At 36.8% G+C, this 23,826-nt stretch overlaps 1 protein-coding gene across 14 annotated transcripts; it reads right to left on the reverse strand.

Moving 5' to 3' along the window:
• Positions 1-1,726: 1,726 nt before the first annotated feature.
• LOC143856107 (ABC transporter G family member 1-like) lies at positions 1,727-11,762 on the reverse strand. Of its 14 annotated transcripts, XR_013238110.1 has the most exons (13): positions 11,092-11,753; positions 10,743-10,815; positions 7,907-7,954; positions 7,758-7,805; positions 7,601-7,672; positions 7,351-7,506; positions 7,111-7,236; positions 4,987-6,835; positions 4,734-4,827; positions 3,896-3,920; positions 3,459-3,608; positions 3,055-3,249; positions 2,449-2,716 (listed from the first exon to the last, which is right to left on the reverse strand). XR_013238110.1 is itself a non-coding variant. In XM_077366179.1 (12 exons), the coding sequence occupies exons 8-11, from the start codon at positions 5,143-5,145 to the stop codon at positions 2,618-2,620; spliced, it is 603 nt and encodes a 200-aa protein (XP_077222294.1). In that variant the 5' UTR covers positions 5,146-6,835; positions 7,111-7,236; positions 7,351-7,506; positions 7,601-7,672; positions 7,758-7,805; positions 7,907-7,954; positions 10,743-10,815; positions 11,092-11,547; the 3' UTR covers positions 1,727-2,024; positions 2,612-2,617. The 14 variants fall into 14 exon arrangements, 5 of the variants coding, with proteins under 5 accessions (XP_077222294.1, XP_077222295.1, XP_077222296.1 ...); XM_077366179.1 differs by lacking the exons at positions 3,896-3,920; positions 4,734-4,827 and adding an exon at positions 1,727-2,024 and having other exon boundaries at positions 2,612-2,716; positions 11,092-11,547; XR_013238106.1 differs by having other exon boundaries at positions 3,896-4,827; positions 11,092-11,760.
• Positions 11,763-23,826: the final 12,064 nt, after the last annotated feature.

A 23,826-nucleotide genomic window follows, 5' to 3' on the forward strand; every position in this document is an offset into this window, starting at 1 on the left:
CTCAACAAATGAACGGTTAGGATATTCGAACAAGGTGGACCCAATGAATTTTCTAAAAAATATGCATTACATGATGTATGCATACATTCATATAATAGGCGGGCCCCATTGCGTATGTGAGCATATGTTTTGAAAAATACATTGACGCCCATCATGTTTCAAGATCTAAACCATTCAGTTGTTGGGCCTCAATGTTACAGGATTTTGCCCCAAAAATCATCTCTATTGGATGACCCTAACCCTCTAATCTGTAAATAAACTACACCATATAGATATCCCTACCGATCGAACATTTAAGATCATCCTATGAAGATGATTTTTGTGGTACGACATAGAACATTAACCAAGCAGGCCTCGGTCTATTTTCTTTTCAAAAAAATATGTGACCAACGTACAAACAAAGCACGATATAACGCATATTTATTAGAAAATTTATTGGTGCCCACCTTATTCCATTATAGAGACAGTTCATTTGTTGGGCCCTAATGTAAATTGGCCTTTCCCCAAAAATACTCCATGAGAATCTATTTTCCTTTACTTCTAATTCTATATGATGCACATCCAAATGGATCCTAGGCCATGTTTCGATTGCAGGAAAAATCAATCCTGAGAGAACCTTTTCATAGGAATTTTTTTTATTTCCACAATTTAGAGGGAAATTGTAAATTTTAGGGATGTCATTATAAATTACAGGTCCATGTAAATGAAACTTGAACTGCAGTGGATCAAGTCGCTTTTTCCCTTTGTAACTAAACAATTGACAAGCATGAAATTTTAGAAAACTTCTTCCTTTCCAATCTTTTCCAAAAAAATCCTACAATCCAAACAGTGCCTAAGGAAAAAAAAGAATTTGCAACTTAAAATTTACTAACGCATTGTAGAACTATATATAAACATTAAAATATTAATTAAATGAGTAGTTGAAAATAATCAAAGTTGGTTGCCATTCTAAAGTTCTAATTTCATGACTCGGATCTATCGTAAGGAATTATTCACCTTTAAAGATTGAGAATTATTTAAATTTCCATAGATTTGTTGTTGTCTTCATTTGTTGCCTTATCATCTATTTAAAATGACTTTTCAAATCATGCTAGGAAATTGTGTTTTAGATTATAGCAGGTAGTGGTTAGCCCAATGGATCCATTTAGCGACGTTCACGAGCCAATGGATCCATTTAGCGACGTTCACGAGCATCGGTAAAACGTCGTAAAAACATCGGTGAACGTAACACCGACGGTTTGTCATAGCGTCGGTAATGCTACCATGACTAAACCCTTTTACCGACGGTTCTAATAAACCATCGCTGTATGATGTTATACCGACGGTTTTAAACGTCGGTAAAAAAGTGGTGAAAGAGCCGGAAAAAGGACATTCACCGATGGTTGTTAACAACGTCGGTAAAGGTTTTTTTACACCGACGGCCATGAGCGTCGGTAAATGAGACTAAAAATTAGGACTTTCTCTTTAAACTATACCGACGTTCATTGGAACCGTCGGTGTAGATGACATACACCGGCGTTCTGGACCGTCGGTAAAATATGTAGAGGCGTTTTCTTTTTATTATTCACCGACGGTTTTATGACCGCCGGTGATTAGCATTTTTTTTTTTTTTGGAAATAAAGCAGCACAGTGAATATGAACCTGTATAAAACCTGTACCACCATAAGAAAGTAACATATATATACACATATTGGCATCCAAACGATAGAAAAAAAAAGCATCCAAAGTCATCAAACCACCATTTCCATTTAAATTAAACCCAAGAAGGTCCTCCAAACAAAAATCATCAAACCAACTATCTCCATCTCCATCTAAAATCAACCCATATACCAACAACTTCTTCCTCAGTGTGACATCCAACAGTACTAAAAAAATACTATTTAAAGGACATTAAATGACACTATAATGGCATCCATCGTTTCAAAAACAATGACAAGAAACAAAATTATATAAAAGGTTCCATCCCTTCATCTAAAAATCCATAGATCGACGATCCTGAGAACATGAAATAATCTCCATACACCCTGCTTTGATACCATGTTAACTTACCAACTTCTCCAAAAGCTTAAGCTATTGGAGAAAGGTGTTATTTATCTTTTATACTTTAACAGTTATTGCCAAGACAAGGGCTGAAACATGGATCGAAGAAATACAAACTCAAGTACTAAATTTATCATTAAGAATTCCATTTAAATAAAGACATGGAAGAAATGCTTAGAGATGGATTAAAATCTCTGAAAGAAGCTATAATAAATCAATGAAGCATTAGTTTCTGTTTTAGAAAAAATCCAGCAAACAATTTGAATTCTAAACTTCTATTTTCCAACATATAGAAACATCATGTGTGTTCTTCTAAATCCCTTTATTTTGAATTTGTCCATCAAATGGAGATACAACTTGTAACATGTACATAGGGATCCTATTATACAACCTCACACTACAAAGGCATTGAAACAAACCATCTTTACAAATTATAATTATATAACAAACTAAATTTACAAGCAAGGACAATATATTGAAGATTGTAAACAAGCTAAAGTTACAAGCAAAGATTGTAAAAAAGAAGAAAACCATATAAATTATCACACTGGCGTGGAACATGGATAAATACAATAGCTTATAGTTGTTCGATCTCGTGCAACCATTCAAATGGGAATCCGCCAATCGTCATGAATGTCAAGAATGAAGATATAAATATGAGCATTGACCCTCTCTCCTGAAAAAATAAAAACCAATCAAAATTATATGAGCTAACATATTCATCCTTGTTTTCTTGAGTTGTAGGTGATTTTCTATAGCATGATATAATATGCTTGTGTTTTCATTTCAAGGGGATTAAGTTTTCAAAACTTACAGATGTGGAACTAAAATTTAGACGTAAAAACAAGTTTTCTTAAAGCATAAGTAAAATACCAAAATACACATAATGACTGTTTAGAAAACGAAACCAAAATAAGGATCATTTGGTGAATCATTTTCTAAAAATTTAAAAAACTTCTATCATTATATCTTTGTAAACTAGAAACATAAAACAAATGCCTTAATAAATCCCACCTGAATTGACCCAAAACTGTAGCCAATGTTAGTGTATATGGTGCCAATGCACAGAGATATTGCGACGTAAATTGCAAGATGTAGCCAATAGTAGCCTAGGTCCCTGTACATGTTCACAAAGGATCTTTTGGTGAGGCCAACGCATTGAGTAAGGAAACTAGCTTGGATTTCCTTCATCTCCAAAGATCCTCCTTCCTACAAATCAAATGGGCCCTTGTAAGCATGTCATTAGCACAAATATAATTAGACCAAAGTCATAAAAAGTTGTCTAAAACAGCAAAGAACTTCTTCGACCAAGCCAAGTCTAGGAAAACCTTAGCCGGGTCAACTTGCTTAGGCATCAACAAGTTATGAATTGACCCATGGGCTTTTAGAATACTAGTAGGTTCAACTACAGGGCTTACCATTTTACATATCTCGTGTCTTGATACTTGTTTTTTTTTTTTATGGGTATGTCTTGATACTTGTTGATAAGTGATGGATGACTTGTATGACTTCACAAGAATGTCAATTGCTTCAGTAGCCGTTTTGGTCCCTATCCCTTGCTCAATGTCCTAATAAAAAAACAAGGATTTGAATAGGATTTCTTTAAGAGATGATAATAGGTACTAAAACATGAGTTTTTATATGATGAAGAGCCGTATAAAGCGGTATTGGAGATCCCATCCTTCATATTTGATCCAACAACAGCTCACTTTTTGCCTCAAAAAGTGAGCTGCTGTTGGATCAAAATATCAAGGATGGGATCTCCAACGTACTCCAATACTGCTTTATACGATCCTTCATCATATAAAAACTCAATCCTAAAACATAAATATGTGAAAGAAAAAAGCCTCCTCACCTGATTGAAGTCTTTATTGATTGTTCTAAGGTAGTGATCACAAGGGCTCCTCAGTAATGGACATGCGAAGCCATTCAATGCTGATTTTATGAATATGTGGGCATAGAGACACTGATTTTAAAGTTAATATTTAAGAGAAAATATATGATGAAGGGCCATATAAACAAGTATCCATCATCCCATCCTTGATAACAGCAGCTCACTTTTTTAGGAGCTGCTGTTGGATCAAATATCAAGGGTGGTACTTCCGTCGTACCACCTTTACGTGTTTATACAACCTTTCATCATATAATTCCTCACTATTTAAATAGGTTCAAAATGTTTGATATCAGTAGCTTTTAAACATTAAAACGACGACATAACTTTGAATTCTATGCCCAGCATTGCATCAACCAAGAATCAAATAGAATGTTGAACATTAATATTATTTTATTTGGAAATTCAAAGTGTTCACAGATTTTAGCACTAACAGCATGATACTTGCACAGCCCATGTTTTATACCTAAAATCATATTTGTCCGCATTACTCAAAGTGTGACATAAAACATACAATTTGCCCGAATTGAAATGAATTACACTTTCATGATTGTTAATGGTTTTAATGATAATCTTTTACCATCTATAGCTGGAGATGAGTTTGAACTGTAGGTAAATTAATAAGGTCGGATTCTTGCAAAAATATGACAGGTGGGAATGCTTAAGGTCGGATTCTTGCAAAGCAACACTCCCATGTGCAAATATATGACAGTTGGGAATGGTTAAGGTCGGATTCTTGCAAAGCAACACTCCCATGTGCAAATGGGGACAAGCTGGTATGAAATAGGAGATTTTTGCATACCAATTCGGCAATTCCAAATAAACCCCACCATGCTTAACCCCATGGACGGTTATCTCCCTCAAGGGTCTTTTCTTCATCTTGGCCCCACCCACCACTAGATTATGCATATCATAAATGTAGATGTACAATTAGATAGCATCTTGAATACACTTATAGATGAACAATTACTCAAGAGACAAAAGATCATATCAATAGTGTTGCCACATCCTAATAAATAGAAGGAAAGAAGCAACAAATAACAAAAAGAACTCACGATTTCCATTATGTAGATCCAAAGGATCACTTTTCTCTTGATCCAAAGCTCTCCCATGACCTCTAGTATCCTGTGCAAAGCAAAACCCAAATCAAATAAACCATAGAAGCATAGAAGGAAAGAGGCAACAAAAAAAAAAAAAAAAGTCACGATTTCCATTATGTGGATCTAAATGATCATTTTTCTCTTGATCCAATGCCCTCCCAGGACTTGTAGTATCCTGTACAAAACACAAAGGAATCTAATTAGTTGTACAGATGAAAAAAAATTTGATTAGTTTTTCGTCGTGAGCAGGATGTCAATGACTATATAACTAGTACTGCCATATCTATTTTTAAGGGAAATTACTATCAGTGGCTATTTTCTTGATTATTTGCGACAAAAGAACCAGTGACTATTAGGCTTTACCCCTTTTCAATAGGGGAGCGATCGGTTATACCTTACAAAGTAAGCTACCTTTCCAAGCCATTGATTGAATGGTTATGATCAACCTATCATGTCTAGCATTCCCATGGAACCCCATAGAGAAAAGGAACCACCATCATGAATATCTTACACAAAAAAGAAAACCAAATCTTCACATAAGACAAAAGGAAAACACGGTTCATCATTTAAAGAGATCTTATTCAAAGATGGGCATTTGGATAAGATCCAAAGATGCCCCCACTATTTGTATTAAGCAATTGTGATGAGAGTTTTAGCAGCTGGGATAAGATCCAAACATGCCTCCCTATTGTATTAAGCACTTCAATTACTCAACTACAACCCAACATACTAGTTTTCTCAAGGTTAAGCTAACTGACATGTTATCATGAACACATTGAGCAGCATGTGACACTTGATTGAGTGTTGTCCAACATGAGAAAAAAATCAGTTGTACTGTCCTGGTCTGTAGTCTATTGGAAGTTGTAACAGATCATAAATTTTCTGGTTAGGGAGGGTTGAATTCCACCCAACTCTCGACTTCCTAAGCTGCAGTCACTGGAATTTGTGATATCTGAGACAATTCTAACGTGCTCAGTCTTTACACTAAACAAATTCAGCTGGGGACAACAATTTTGACTACCAATATGCCCAATGAGCTGATTATGATTCAGTTCCCTGCACAAGGATATACATTGGATGACTACAATTTTGACTACCAAATTGCATAAACAAACGGATTATAGTATAATGCCCAAAAGACCATCTGTGCTGCTGAAATCTGTATGCTTTAAATGTGCTTGGTAGTTCATTATTCACCTACAGAGTGTCATTTATTAGAAGTTGTGAAACAACCAGTTACTCCAAATACTTAAGCTGTTAGAGCTGGTGTTATTCAATCAGCTATACTTAGCACTCCCCCTCATGGGTGGCTTCCCTTCTTATGGGTTGGCTGTACACATGGATTTTTTAATATTAAGAAGCTATTGGGTTCTATTAAACAACCAATTACTCCACAAGCTTAAGCTGTTAGAATTGGTGTTATTTACTCATTTACGCTGAAATTTGGATGCAAATTCTTGCAAAGTGGAGTCTTGAAGTTTCAGCTGTGTGGGTATCCATGTAAAGTGGCTTTCCGATCATGCTTCCAATTCTACACTCACATACCTTCACCAAATGTACCTCATTTCCTTCTATACACATGAAGGTTGCTACTAAGGTGGACTGCAGCCCCCGCCCCCGTTGTGCTGGTCACCACGGCTTGCAACTTCAAAACATATCTCAACTGGAAGCAGGTCCCCAAATATGTGACCGAGGAAAAGGGTTGAATCACGTGGAACAACAGGTGGCCTTCTGAACAACCGGTTGCCCCCGCATTTGCACTGTTGCTGGTCTGCTCGCATTCATGGCTGGCTGACTCGCCATCCTACAACAATAGGAGACAATTCACATGGTGATCCAGTCATTGCTTTTTTCTAGCTTGATATGGGCATGCCATTCCACGCCCCCCTAGAGTCTAATACCATATATAATATGATCATTCCCATATATCAAGTTTATTTTGATTTTTATAACCTTGATTTTCCTTTTAAAGATTAAAACACTACCACTCAATTCAATCCCATTGCAGACCACATATATAGTACTTCAAAACCATAAAGGTAACTACCAGGCTAAAATAAATCAATGGGGAAAACTCACCGGTTCTTTATCTCAGCAGCCATGGTCATGAATGCCTGTTCTACATTGGTAGCGTCCTTGGTACTTGTTTCCAAGAAAGGGATCCCAATCTCATCTGCAAATGCCTTTGGATATCGCAAAGATAGTCTATGCAAACAAATAAGGTGGATTCTATTATCTTAATATATTTGATCGCTAAAACTATAAGAGAGTACAAGAAAGAACAAAAAAGCAAAAAAGTAGCACCAGCAGTAAAATTACCTTAGCAGTTTCAGAAGAAACAACTTTCTTATCAGTCATGTCACATTTGTTTCCAACCAAAAGCTTGTTCACATTATCACTTGCATAATGGTCAATCTCATTGAGCCATTGCTTGACATTTTTGAAGCTTTCTTGGTCAGTAACATCATAAACAATCTGCCAAACAAGACCAAAAATGCTTTGTGATTTTACTTTTCACATATATATGAGGTGGGTGAGTATATATCAAAGGAGAAGAGGCATCACTTACAATAATCCCGTGTGCACCACGGTAGAAACTGCTTGTAATTGTCCGGAAACGTTCCTGTCCGGCTGTATCCCACTAACCACAATAAATGGCAATTTGATTGTCATAAATTCAAAATGTTTATATTTTGGTCCAGGAAATTAACAGGTGTGTTACTCACAATTTGAAGTTTAATGGTCTTCCTATCCTGCTCTACTGTACGAATTTTCTAGAGGTAAAGAAAGATGAAGCAAGTTGGCAACCATTTGTCATAATATGAGAAAATAGATACTCTGGAAAATGTAGGAACATAATACATATTATACTTACAAAATCGACGCCAATGGTACTGATGTAACTTTCCAAATATGAATCGTCCTGCACAAGACAGCAAAAAATAAACACAGTTACAGATTCGAACTCATCCATTATTTTATAGCAAATAAAAGACCTCATGCAAGACCAAAAAATCTGATCACTTCATATTCAATAAAAGATAGGTCAATTGTTGGTTTGAAAAGGAATAAAAACATCTGCACAAGATCTATATGCAGTCTCATGCATGCCAAAGAGGTGATTCTGATAATAGGCTGGCTACTGTAGGGCAAATCCTACAGTATAAGTATCTATTGCATTGGGGACCAGCAACTCTCTACTGAAAGAAGGCAGCCTAAAACAGAGAAGGATGACCATCGAAGAAATAAATTTCATTAATTTTTTCTTATTCACATACTTCCGTCTTTTAGAAATATGTTTGAAAGCTTTAATTCTTGCAATACTAAATTATTGAAATTGAATGTAAATCACAAATTAATAATGAGACTCCATCATCATTATAGTCTTTATGGTTCTTGGATTCATCAATTTCTTCATCATACATTTGTTCATTAATTGATTGTTTTTTGTGAGATCCTCTTATTTATCATACATTTCAAAAAACAAAACGAAAGATCTGGATGAATCTTGAGCAGAACAAGTCTTTTGACAAGTTTTAGTTCATCTCCTCTTCAAAACGAAATCATCACAGCACTTGATCTTCCTATAACTTACAATTCAAGAACCGGAAAGATTAGTTATGTCGGTTCTGATAATCAAAGTTCAAACCAGATTCCAACAACGTTAGACCTACTGCTGCTCATATCCGATTTTAATTTCTGTTGAATTTAGTGAAACCGAGCACCACTCAAGCTATTCTCAGTTTCTGCTTGTCTTTAGTTGGATTTCAAATCCAAAATTCTATTTTTCTGCGAGAACCTTGTTCTAGTTATGATCTAAGGTGAGTTGAGCCTTGAATATCATTTTTTATGTAGCTGATCTGGACTTGATCTCGGAACAATTGGGCATGGATCTACCTGCTGCAACTCCCCTCCACTGACCGCAACCTACTGATTTTAACTTAGTTATATACTCAAGTGAGAGCAAACTTGTAGCATATTTCTGTCATAAGAAGCTGCTAAGTTTTCAAGGTTAATTAGTTTTGAGACATCTTAGTTCACTTGAACTGTTCCCATCTGAATTATAGGCATGCATAATTATTTTCAGTATGCAATAACTGCTCATGTTAGCCATTAATATTAGAATCATTTGAGAGCAGACTTTTGTGCAATAACTGCTCATGTTGTTTATCTGAGCAACCAGCCCAAGAACTGTTCAAAGAACTTCACCAGCAGAGAGTTCAGTTCATTTGTGACAAAAATGAACTAGCAAGCTGCCCTAGCAGCTCCTTCATCCCAGAAGTATACTTGCTTGTTGATCTTTGGCACACAGTTTTGAAATGGCTCCAGGAAATTACAGATCATAGACGATTTTTTGAATCACTCGAGCAAATGTTGAATGAGATGCTAGTTGAAATCCAAAGCTGACATCAGAAATATGATCAGTTGGATACACAACTAAACTAGTTGAATAAACTTGTGTTTCAAGAAAGGGAGCAGAAGGAGTATGGATTAAATGATTATGAGTTGAGAAAGACAAGGAGAACAGTCCCTAGGCAAACCTTCTAGTCATGATGATACAAGGTGCAATTCCAGCTGCTTCGACAGTAATTACAGCAGTTAGACATCTAGCTAAGTGCAATGAATGCACTACTCTTGGCCATGACTTTAGAGACTTTCCAAAACAAGGGCAATTAGTGCATATGCAAGAAGAAATTGACCATGTTGATGAGGACGTCGGACAGTCAGAAGAAACTGAGGATTGCTATGATGAGGGAGAAGACACTATCATGTTGGAAAAAGATGAAGATGGTATTGAGAGTGATAAGCTTGATGTTAGTGAGAATAAGGTTGTGGAGGAGATTGGCGACAGATATGATGTTGAGGAAGAAGAATATATTGAGAACAAAGGAGATGTTGAGCTAGTGAGCACGGAAATGTTTACTAGCCTAGAAGTCGAAACTGAAAAGCAAGAAGTGGAAGAAGAGATTGGGATTCTACAGGGAAGTATTATTTCCTTTGCCATAGTTGCAACAGAACCGATTGCAGACATTCACAGCTACGCAACCAAGTCTCGCTGACTTTTATGATGAGTTTATGAGTTATTCCTGACTGGTTTGCATTGTGGACTGCTGCTCATTACAATAGTCAATATTACATTGGTTTACAGTTGAATGTTTTTCAACACAAACTACAACACAGAACCTTGCTTGCAACAAGGTGAAAGGGTTAAAATCCAAGAGAAAGGCAAGGACACTTGCCTGCAATTCCCTTTCTTCCAAAAAACAACAGTAGAAAATTCTACTCCCGGCCAAAAGTTTCTCCCTCTACAGCATCCCAAATCTGATTTAAAATTTCAAAATGACAAAGCTTCTCTGAAATGAAGGTGCTAAGGCTTTATATAGGTAGCCTTTCACAGCTAACACTCACCTAACAAAACTAAAAGAAAAAGAACATAAGTACATACCCTATAAGCATCAATTAACAAGAGGGTGGAAAAAAATAACAGAAAATAAACCCTTGCAATCTTAGGTTCGAAAAAACAATCAAGGATCTATTCCACTTCCACTCTCCTCCATAACAACAAAGGAACCAAAAAAATTAAACATGAATCCATTCCACTAATACCAAAACCCTAATAGCAAAACTCAAATGAAAGAAAGAAAAAAGAATTTATGCAAGAAAAGAGAAAAGAACACAAACCAAAGTTACAGAGAAGAAAGGAAAAATACCTAAAACTGTTTGCGTGGCCGTCGATCACCTCTCTAAAACCGTAGTTGTCCCCTTCCAAAGATTGCAGAGAAGCTTTTATAACCAAAGAAAGGGATAATGAATAAACAAGAAAAGAAAAAAAAGGGTTAGGGCAAGAAATCCAACTGCTATGCCTAAATCTTGAAACAAAGGAAAGGGAAAACACTTATCCCCATTGAACCAGTGGATGAGGAGAGTGAAAATCAGAAATTATACCCTAATAAATGGTGGGAGATGAAAGGGAAATGAAGAAACAGGGTTAGGGCACGAAAATAGGGTCAAAGCACATGGACATGGTTCAAATCCAAGCATAAATCACAAACACCATACCTCAACACGCAGAAACCCTAGATTTTCTGTGATTTCCGTGGAGAAGATGAGAACGAGGGCAATAAGCCGGGATTGAAGTCGAAATCCACCACGAATTGACAAGAAATAGAGATTTTAGGGCTCGATTTTGGTCGAAGGAAGAAAAACCCAATGTTTTTGGGTAGAATTTCAGCAAAACCCAAATTCTTCGAAAAGAGAAAGGAGATTTTAGGGCTCCTTGATGTTTTTTGGGCATGAAACATGCAGCCCTCACCCACAACCTCTGTTTTTCTTCTACGCGCTCGAGGGCTTCCCGATTGATCAAGAAAGTTTAATCTGTCCCTTCACCAACGTTCCAAAAATAACGCCGGTGTTCTTCTAATCTGCGACGGTCAAGAAAAGTCGGAAAATCCTACTCTAACTTAATCAATTATTTAGTGACGTTTTAAGTAGCATGCGTCGGTAAATATGACTTTTAGTGACGTTTATAGACAGTCGCTAAATACATAAGCCATCTTTTTTTGGGCGGGAGAGTTTTGTAGCGCGGAATAACCCTTTACCGTCGTTCCGTTAATGAACGTCGGTGTATGTATACTAATTAGGGACGTTTTCGTTGAACGCCGGTAAGAGAACATCGGTAATAAACACTTTTCTTGTAGTGGGAAAGCCCTGCTTGAATCGATTCAAAACGGTACATCCAATCGAAGGAAGTCTAACGGCCTAGAAGATCTCTTGAGCCCAAAGGTGTTGACATTTTCGAAAGCTGTTTAAACAGAGCTTTTATCAAGTACAGGTGGGGCCCACCTTATTCAAAGATCTGATTTGGATTGCCCCAATGTAAATTAACTGGACGCACTAGAGATTTTGTCTAACAATCTCCTTTTGGATCTTCGATTCCTGTCAGGTAATCTTATGTCCTTCCAACCAAGTAGTGGATCTTGTTATATTGCCACAAGCCAAGTAGTGGGATTTTGCCAAACTCTTGTAATAACAAACCAATTAGGTTTTGGATTCTCATGAGGTCGGTCTGTCAATGTCAAATCACTATGAACATTTTGCAAAAGTTTGAAAAAGTTTGGAGAAAAGAACATCTTTCCATAATAAGAAAGAGCACCATGTGCTTTATCTTCAGGGAAATGCTATCTTAACCCCCTATTCCAAAATTTTCACTGTCTGTTTAAAACTTAACTGTATTTTCATCTCTTTTATTTGGCTTTTCTCTTAGAAATGAAAACATTTTCAAGAAAAAGTCAAATTAAATGCAAATGCAACTGATATTATAACTGACAAGATGAGAGAGACATGGATGATGGATGTAGAAAATAACATGTTTGGAGAATTTAAAGCTTTGTTCTCTGCTTCTTTTTTTTACTGAACTAATATACTTTCACCTTGTTCTCCTTTGAAACCTGCAGAAAGATGATGCCTTCAAGAAAATCCAACTGACCCATGAGACTACGATATATTCAAGCCATATTATAACTTTTCATGTGAAATTCAGTTTCAACTTCTCATCATACATAATCTCAATTAAGTCAAGAGATATATTATCTCTGTACATTCCCTTGAACAGAAACATGAATAGCAAACCAACATCCATTGTACGGAGGACCCTCACCATCTCAATTAAGTCAAAATTGTTTAATTTTGAGCCAATAATCGGTTGGGGCCCTCACCATCGGATGCCACAATCTGAAACGAACAGGGCCTAAATATTTTGCTAACTTCACGCATGCTATTCCTTAATTTATGCTATTAAGATTATAATATTGACTGGAGATATTATTTTTAAAGTTACCAAAAATCAAAACAAATAAACTTTTAAAAGTTTAAAATAAAGTGGGGGTGCTTTGCCATATTTATTGGGCTGATGGGAATGAGATTTGTATACAATGTGCGCGCATCAAGTACAGTATTTTATAGAACGTAAAGTAGGGCCCACTTATTAAGATGATCCAAACCCTTCATTTAATAGGCCACTAAATAGGCTGCACCCTGTAAATCATCTCCATAGGATGGTCCTAACCCTCTATCCTGTAGAGGGACTGCACATTATAGGATCATCATGTGGAGATGATTTATAGGGTACAACCTATTCAAGTTTAGGACCATCAAATGAATGATTTGGATCATCCTAAGAGTGGGCCATTCTACTCTCTGAAAATTACTGGAATTCACACGCACACATCATATAAAATCTCTTTCGGAATATCATAGCTTCCTCCAAAACTGTTTAAATGTTTTTTTTTTTTTAAATTCACGGTGAATGAAATAAAGTGCAGATCTGGTGGGTGACATCAATCATGTAAGCCATGTTTCAAGTGCAGGTGGTCCCACTAAGCACATCATCTTCCTCACTTCATCCTTCTTTCATATATGGTAGAATATATGTGAGATCTCAGTCATATTGTGTTGAATTCACACCGTTGGATCACCATGGTGCTAGATTGGCAAGTGGTTTGAATGGGGTATCCTAGCTAGATTAGGTAACCTAGCTAGATTAGGTAGCTAGCTTAAATTAGCAATTAGGCTAATCTTATTAGGTAGGATTTCTAGAATTATCTCTTGCCTTGGTTATGTTTATCTCTTTCTATGTTTAACCATTTGAGTGTTCGATATAATCACTCATTAGGGCTAATTGTATTGTATATCCAAGAATAATAGAAAATCCCTAATTTCTTCATGGTATCAGACCACATATTCTAACAGTATATAATTTCATAAACACCGATGGTTTTCACTCTCTCTCTCTCTCTCTCTCTCTCTCTCTCTCTCTCCATCTTTGGATGGCCTCATGAGGAATTGATCTGAAAAGGAGTCTAAAAAAAAAGATCTATGGGCAAAATTAAGAAGATGAAAAAGAAGAAGTAAGGTGGCTTGCTATATATATATATATATATAGAGTGAGAGAGAGAGAGAGAGAGAGAGAGAGAGAGAAAAGTTTCTACACACAAGTGTAGATAAATTATTGCGGCCCACATTGTTTGGGTGATCCAAACCATTCAATTGATTGGCACTCACATAGATAGGGTGTCCACAAAAAATCAGCCCCATAGGATCATCCTAACGCTTCGAACCGTGGAGGCAAAAAATGGATAGATTTGTGAAGGTTTATACACGTCCATTTTACCTCCACATATTGTAGGGTTGGGATGATCCTATGGAGCTGATTTTTTGTGGACACCCTATCTATGTGAGGGCTAATCAAATGAATGGTTTGGATCACCCAAACAATATGCCCTCCACTGTATTTTAAGCTAGTGTGTAAATAACTTATCGACACTTGTGTGTAGAAACTGTTTTCTCATACATATATATATATATACACACACACACACACACACACACACACACACACACACACAAGTAAAAAACCTCGTGCAATGCATGGGCCGACAAAGAACTGTACAGACCACATCATAGGTTGATCGAAACCGTCCATGTGATGGAACACAACATTAATAGGTTGTGCCCATAGGTTGTGCCCATAAAATCATTTCCATAAGCTAATCCTAGCCCTCCAATCTATAGAGGTTTCCATAATATATTGTTCCTCTTAAGGTGCCCGGAATTCGTAAATATTTTTAAAGGCGTCCTTAATTCGTAATATCCTCAAACAATTTAAAGGCAAAGTAGGTTTTTCGTAATTGTCATATTTTGTTACCTCTTCTTTGTAATTTTTTCTATAATTGTCATATACAGGTATCCGTTTCGATACTTATCCCGTAATTTTGTTACTTTCAAGCATTTTGTCCGTAATGTTCCTCAAAAACTTTAGTACCTAATGATTATTATTGCTAGCTTCTTTGGGTACTTATTATTGTTAGCCACCTTTTAAGAAATAGTATTTTCATGAAGTTTTCACCACATCTAATAAGACAAATCTCTGAACACATACAATTGCAAAGGATGGCCGAGACGTAGCCTTTGGAGAAGGTGGCTAGCAAATAATGATTTGAAAAATAGACAAATCTCTGAACACAGACAATTGCAAAGGATGGGCGAGACGTAGCCTTTGGAGTAGGTGGCTAGCAAATAATGACTTACTTTTTCAAATAATTCTGACAATGGGTAGGTTTGAAATTATGTGGCTTTAATGGGTACCTTTGTTAAATAGCATAAAGGAGGGGGTAGGATTGAAAATATGTGGGTTGAATGAGTACCTTTGTTAAAAAAAGTCAAAAAAAGTGATGTGTAATTCTCTTAGAATTTTGGGAGAAATTCAAATAATTTCCTCCTTTTCTCTTTTGCTATATATATACTAGTGGGACACGCCGTGCAATGCACGGGGAGTGGGAAAACATTATATTTAGCTTCTCATGATAGACAATAGAGAAACTGCATACTACGGAAACCTTCTACATCGAGGGTTGCGATCAGCCCATCGAAATAATTTTGGGGGCACAACCTATTTGCGTCGCGGCCCATCAAATGGACGGCTTGGATCATCCTATGGCGTTGACCGCAAACTTAATTTGAAAAATCTGGGTAGGGCCTACAATTTGGCCTTAATGTTAATGCACGACCCACACCATAGGATGATCGAAACTATTCATTTGATGGGCCACAATGCAAATAGGTCGTGCCCTAAAAATCATTTCCATTGGATGATCACAACTCTCCAATCTATAGAGGTTTCCATAATATGCAGTTTTTCTTTAAATCGGAGGGCTATGATTATCAAATGGAGGGTTTCGATCATGGGGTGGTGCGTACAATTCATTTTGAAAAATACAGGTGGGGCCTACCACGTTCAAAGATTTGAAGAAATTAATATTTGGGCCCACCAACTGTGGGGGGTAGATCAATTCAAAGATTTGAAGAGATTAATTTTTGGGCCCATCAAAAAGATTTTGAAAAATATGGGAGGGTTTGACCGACCCGTAGGGGTCTGGGTGACACAGGCCAGGTCAAAATGACCAGGGAAAATTTACGGGTCACGAATCTTGGACCCGTACCCGGCCCAAGAACTGTACGGACCACATCACAGGTTGATCCAAACCGTCCATGTGATGGAACACAACATCAACAGGTTGTGCCCCAGAAATCATTTCCATACGCTGATCCTAGCCGTCCAATCTATAGAGGTTCCCATAATATGTTGTTCCTCTTACATCGGATGGTTAAGATCACCTTATAGATTTTTTATCACAAAAGCATAAAGGAGGGAGGTAAGATTGAAATTATGTGTCTTTCATGGGTGCCTTTGTTAAAAAGCATAAAGGAGGGGGTATGATTGAAATTATGTGGCATTAACAGGTGCCTTTGTTAGAAAGCATAAAGGAGGGGGTAGGATTGTAAATATGTGGGTTGAATGTGTGCCTTTGTTTAAAAAAGTCAAAAAAAGTGATGTGCAATTCTCACAGATTTTTGGGAGAAATTGAAATAATTCCCTTAGTTTTCATTCCTCTATATATATATATATATATATATATATATACTAGTAAAAAACCCCGTGTGATGCACGGGCCGTCAAAGAACTGTACGGACCACATCATAGGTTGATCCAAACCGTCCATGTGATGGAACACAACATAAATAGGTTGTGCCCCAAAACTCACTTCCATAGGCTAATCCTAGCCCTCCAATCTATAGAGGTTTCCATAATATGTTGTTCCTCTTAAATCGGATGGTTAAGATCACCCTATAGATTTTTTATTAAAAAAGCATAAAGGAGGGGGGTAGGATTGAAATTATTTGGCTTTAATGGGTGCCTTTGTTAAAAACCATAAAGGAGGGGGTATGATTTAAAATATTTGTGTTGAATGGCTGCCTTTGTTAAAAAAAGTCAAAAAGAGTGACGTGCAATTCTACAAAAAATTCCCTGATTTTCTCTTCTACTATATAGAATTGTACAAACCACATCATAGGTTGATCTAAACCGTCCATGTGATGGAACACAACATAAATAGGTTGTGCTCGTAAAATAATTTCCATAGGCTGATCCTAGCCCTCCAATCTATAGAGATTTCCATAATTGTTGTTCCACTTAAGGTGCCCAGAATTCGTCAATATTTTTACAGGTGTCCTGCATTCGTAATATTAAACTTTCCGTAAATTGACCCGCACATAGTGAATAAGGAAAAGTAGTTTTTTCGTCATCGTTAGGGGTGCAACTTGGGTCTCAACCTGACCCAACCCGAGGAACCCATATTTTCCAACCCAACCCGACCCATCCCGACTGGGTTCAACCCGACCCAACCCGATTTGCAATTTCCTCAACCTGTCCCAACCCAATTTCCAATTCGGGTTGGGTTGGGTCGGGTTGACCCGATTTGATATGGTACCAATTGTTGACCACCTCAACTCAAGCCGGGTTGTTTTGGATTTTGAGAACCAATAGTGAGTCATCAATAATCAGTTTTTAACTCACAATCGGTTCTCAAAATCCAAACCAAACAGGGACTAACAATTAACAAAGGGAAATGTTATCCGCACTACTATATTTTGATGATCACACTCCTCACTTTATTAAAGTAAGGCATGGCCCGCACTATAGGATTATCCAAACCGTCCATTGTGGACTGTGGAGACTATTTCAATGTTGAAAAAGAAAAACACATATGCAGAACTTCTTCAGATGGAACCCAAATTCGGGTTTTGGGTCGGGTCGGGTTGCCCGACAGCCCTACCCAACCCGATTTGCGAAAAAGCTTAACCCGACCGAACCCAAATTCGGGTTGAACCCTCAACCCGACCCACGTGGGAACATCCAAGTAACAACGATGGTTTCAAATTATATATAGTGCTAATATCCTCACTACCATATTTTATAATGGCATTATAATGGCACTCCTCACCGTATTTTGATGATCGCACTCCTCACTTTATTAAAATGTACGGTATGGCCCGTACCATAGGATGATCCAAACCGTCCATTAGATGGGTCACTGCCTACATAGGTTGTGCCCCAAAAATAATTTTCATAGGTTGATCCGAACCCTCCGATCTATGGAGGGTTATAGGTTGATCCAAACCGTCCATGTGATGGAACACAACATCAATCGGTTGTGCCCGTAAAATCGTCTCCATAGGTTGATCCTAGCCCTCCAATCGATAGAGGTTTCCATAATTGTTGTTCCTCTACAGCTGCTCGGAATCCGTCAATATTTTGCAAGTGTCCTGCATGAGTAATATAAAGTAGTTCTTTCGTCATTGTCATATGTCTTCACCTCTTCTTAGCAGTTATTTTTCCGTAATTGTCAAAGACAGATACGTTGTGTCGATACTTTTCGAATGTAGATTACGATTTTACCCTCAATTAATTTCTCATAGAGATAGATGTTAGATATCAGCAAAGGGGTTAATGGTAAACGAATAATGATGACATGTAAATCCCAGATAAAAAGAAAAGAAATTTCTTTTTCCTGCTGCTATATTGTAGTGTATATATATATATATATATATATATATATATATATAGAGAGAGAGAGAGAGAGAGAAAAGTGTAGCTACACATACGTGTAGCTAACTTAGCTACACCGATGGCTTAAAATACAGTGGGCCCCACATTGTTTGGGTGATGCAAACCATTCATTTGATGGGCCCTCACATAGATAGGGTGTGCCCAAAAAATCAGCCTCATAGGATCATCCCAACCCTACGATTTGTGGAGGCAAAAATGGACGTGTAAAAACCTTCACAAATCTATCCATTTTTGCCTCCACAGTTTGAAGGGTTGAGATCATCCAATGAGCTGATTTTTTGGGCACACCCTATCAATGTGAGGTCCTATCAAATGAATGGTTTGGATCACCCAAAAAATGTGGGCCCACTGTATTTTAAGCCGTCGGTGTAGCTAAGTTAGCTACACGTATGTGTAGCTTCACTTAACTCATATATATACATATACATATATATACATATATATATATATATGTATATATATATATGTATATATATATATAGAGAGAGAGAGGGTTCCTGGACACATGTGCAGGTAAGCTTACCTGCACACGAGTGCATAAACAGGGTGAGGGCTCCCTTTTTTTTGGGGTCCAAAGCATTCACTTGGAAGGCCCTTCCATGGATAGGGTGTGGCCCAAAAATCAACCCCATTGGATCATTCTAACCCTGCCATTTGTGGAGGGGAAAAATGGGCAGAAAAATGGGCAGAAAAGGGGGTGAATTTATCCTGAGAGGGGGGCGAATTTATCTTGGAAAGGACAAATTTGGGGGGAGAAAAGACACGATTGAACCGCACGCTTTATCAATTTTTTTACGCATCCGCGCGCTCATCAATTTTAGTAGTGTTAATATCAGCACCCCTGTGCCTATAAATAACAAATTAACCTTCATTTTTTAAGGATCTAAGTTTTTCTTTTAATTTCTAGAGTGAGAGAGAGAGAGTGGGAATTTAAGCAAGAGAAAGTAGATCACGATTTTCAAACCCTAATATGTTGTCCATTTCGTCTCCTTCGGCGAACCCGACGGATTCCGATCAAATTCCGGCTAACAGATTTCGTTCATCTCATTTCCCTAATATGTCTTAGAGTTTCCATTTTTCTTTGGTTATTCACTCGAAACCCTACTTTTAGAAACCCTAACCTTCTTTGGCCATCTTCTCTGTCTAAATCTGCCGAATTCCGATCAAGCTCTAGCCGTTCATTCCTCTTTAAGTCGATGTGTTGTTCCTCCAATAAAGAGATTGTATCTACAAAAGAGAGCGGAGAGAATGAGAAAGAGATAAAAGATCCAAAGCCCTAATTCATCTCTTATGATTCTGTGATTGAATGCAATGAGAGATTTGACGAATTTTTGCTATGGGTTTCCTCTTTGCTGGTGAATTTGAAGATCCAAAGATTTTGTGAAGCATTGATTAATTTTGAAAGGCTTGAGTAGGAAATCAGGTATTGTTTTCTCCTAGTTGTATAATTTCATTGGAGATCTATGGTAATTACATTAGTCATAGTGTTTTGATTTCTTTAAAAGTAGTTTAACATAGTTGTTCTTTACTCTGTTTATGATAGATATTGTGGAAAGTGTTTATGGATGTGCATATTCTCTGATTTTTCTTTGGATATTTTACCTGATTTTATGCCTGGATAAGCGTATTTGTTTCATTAGGATTTCATCAGTATTTTATTGGTTTGAAAAGGAAAAGAGATGAATGATGAGTCCTAGGAGGTATTGTCACTGTTTTCCCAAAAGGAACTTCTCAAATCTGTTTGTGATTTTTTTTTTAATGATGTGTGTATAGCAAGTTAAAATATGAGATTTTGACTCATAATTTTTATTTTTTTATTTTTTTTAAAAAGAGGTACTTTCGGATGCTGTGTATAACTAATCTTGTTAGACTTGTAATCATAGCTCAGGTTGTTGACCTTTGTCTTAGAAATTTAGTTTGCATGAGTACTTGTCATGAATCTGGTAATGGTCTAAACTCTTGTTTTTATAAGTGCCAGCGTCTATTGTGTTATCACTCGAAATATTGGAAATATTATTGACATGTCGAGAGGAAGGAGTTCTGAACAGGTTAACTAGACTTGGACAAAGGGTATAATGTTTGTAGTAGTTCTGCTAAATTTTGTGTATTTTATAAGTAGACTGGAAATTATCAAGCCTGTTATTCATTGATGAGTTTTATTTCTATTAGTGAACATGAGAAACTTTGAGCATTGGAATTTTTTTTGTATATACCTGAAAGCTTTTAGTAGGAATCATTCTTGGAGATAAAATATCTGTCATCTGACGAATGTGATGAATTTACAAATATGATAACTGGTTCAATATTGTCTGAATGATGTTTCCTTCGTAGCCTCAGATTGTGTTCGGTTGATTCTTTTGCGAATTACTTGTTCTAAAGATTTGAAATAGTCTAACTAGTTTATCTCTAGGATCATACTTGTATGTGTAGAATGGAGATAAATGTTTTCAACTGATTCATGGCTGAGCTGCATATATATGTTTCACTTTGTGTTTACATTGGAAAGTCAGTAAAGGAATGGTCAACTCATCAAATGATTTGGGAGGGTTGTGTGTGTCGGGCATCCAATGGTGTGAACTCCATATCCTTCAATCATTGAGCAATTTTGAAACTCACCAAATAGGTCTTATTGAGAACTCAAACCATCACCTCCTTGATAAGCAGCCCTTATGTCCTTGCTATGATAGCAATTCTCCCACTCAAAATTTGGCAGCCTTTACACCCTTGATACTAGTAGCTCCTTTCTTTTGTTGTTGAACATGATAATGCCCATAGCAGCTCACACACAGTTTTTGTTGGCACATCCATGTTTTAGCAGTTGGGATCCCTTCTAACATAACCTGATATTCACAATCATTCAAAACAAGTGTCATTTCAACCTAGTTTTTTTTTTATACCAGTAAAATGGAAGTTCAGAGTACCATGATTTTTTATTGGTTGCGGAGTTGATTGTTGGTACCAAATAAACCCATGATTTCTAAATGATGTGAACCCATTTTCCTTTAATCATTCAATAGCATGGCTCTTAAATGTTTGGACATGAAATGTTTAGAACTATTAGATAGTTAAGGCTAACTATATTTTGGTTATTTAATGATACAGGTTTGCTCTGTTTAGATCATTATATGATGAGGCTCTTTGTGTTCAAATTGTCTAAATAATGTGGGATTTACATAATTAGATCCATTTTGTTGTATTATTGAATAAGATAAGCTAGTTATTCTCTAATCATGAAGAAATTGGAAATTGTCCATGTAGTCATTAAGAGATTTGAACGTGTTCTGGTGTGGTTATAATATGATGAAAACCCATATTACTCATATTACCTGTTTGCATTCTAGGATATAAGCATTATGAGTATAGGTTGAACATGATTAATCTGAATCATTTGACCCATCTTTTGTGTGTCATATTTAATCATATTTAGAAAATATTTTATCATGGATGCTCCCTGTTTTAGCACAATTTAGTCATTGTAACGCTCCCTGTTTTTAGCAAAATTTAGTCATTGTTACGCTCCCTGTTTTAGCACAATTTAGTCATTGTTATGCTCCCTGGTTTAGCGCAATCTAGTCATTGTTATGCCCCCTTTTATAGCACAATTCAGCACAATACATGTGCAGTCCAATGTCTGGGTAGTTTAAAGATTGTATAGGTCCATTGTTATCATGCTTCAATATTTATTCAGTAGCAATAACTTGTTGGTAAAATGAAGATAGTAGTAACTTGTTGATAAAATGAAAGTAGCAATAATATGTAATGATTCTCTAAATGCTAAAAAAATAAGATACCTGGGAGCATTGATATCACTTGTGGCATGTTTTGTTAGTTACAGTTATTCAGCTTATCCCATTTGACTTCTATTTTCTCTTTAGAGCATTCTCATAATCTGTTATATTCTTAAGCTCAACCATGTTATGCTTCATGCACAAGGCTACCATATCTAGTCATGCAGGGCTGGTTAATGATTCAATGATTTGATCATTCATTCTTTTAATTTTAGTTCCATCACTATCACCCATTATGTTGGTATCCCCCCCTATTTGGCTCCCCATCTTTGGCATAAAGCTATTGTTCCTTTACAAGACCCATGTCACTTCCCAACACATGGGCAGATGCTTTATATTAATTTGATCAACTTGGCTAAATGATTTTACACCTTATGATACTGTTCGAATCTATTGGATAACTCTTTTAAATAGACAAGCTGGATTGGTATAATTAATAAAACATGGTTATGATGACATCATTATTATTATTATTTTTTAAAAAGGTCCAAGTATTTGAAAAGATAGTCTGTCTGTGATGCACATTTATGAGGTTCTTACATTAGTTCATGAAAGTCATGTGTATGAAAGAAAAGGGGGCATTTTGGTTTTGATATGAGAAATGATATTTCCACCCTTTTATATCTTCTGTTTTTCATAAATTATTACATGTTTCAGAATTTAAATATTTGGATAGTTCCTATATCTATAGTTTGCTTTCTTTGTGTTGGCCTTAAGGAAGTCATTGGTAACTATATTTAGTGGATAAGCATGTAGAACTAAGTCTCAATAGTATTTCCCCTATTCTTTTAGAAGGCTTTCCTAGTTCTTTAGACGTAAATCCCTAGATCTTAGTAGCCCTTTTCATCGTAAGGGCGATGAAGGCGTTAGCCCAAGCCCGTCCTTAGGGGACTTGCACAGTCTCATTAGCACTCCCCTCTTTTATTTGGAAGACTACCCCAATCTTTTAGCCATTCTTAGGCATTTGATCTTTCCTCATTACAAGGGCGATGAAAGAGTCATCTAGAGCCCCCTTTTAGGAGACAAGCTATGTCTCAGAAGAGAAAGTCGTATCCTTTGGAGACAAGTTTTTGTTTCATGAGTGAGTCAACCCTTTAAAAAACTACCCAAGTCTAACGAGTTGTACCCCCTATTAGTTGAAGACCAACTTGGTCCATTAGTTGCCTAATCCAATCTATCATTGCAGGGGTAATGATAAGGTTACTTGGAGCCCATCTCGGTGTTTAGGAGGCTTGCACAGTCTCACTAGCACCATTCTTTATCTCCTCTTATTTTAAGAGACTAGCCTAGTCTCATTAGCACTCCCCTCTTAGGGTTGTGCACTAGGAGTTAGTCATTTTGTATACGAGTCAATCTTTACCTAGAGAGTCTGTCATTTGTTAGAGAGTCATTCTTTAGCATAGGAGTGAGTTCTTCAGTCTTTCAGGAGTCTGTCCTATCATCATAGGGGTTAGGATTCTGTTCAACCTCTCATCAAGTCATGTGATTTTATCCAACTCTTGCAAGGCAGATGATGCTGTCCAACCCTTGCAAAGTAATGAT

Source organism: Tasmannia lanceolata, unplaced genomic scaffold, assembly GCF_043159265.1.
Source record: "Tasmannia lanceolata isolate RefF3 unplaced genomic scaffold, GAP_Taslan_0.1 ptg000023l, whole genome shotgun sequence".
Taxonomy (NCBI): Eukaryota; Viridiplantae; Streptophyta; class Magnoliopsida; order Canellales; family Winteraceae; genus Tasmannia; species Tasmannia lanceolata.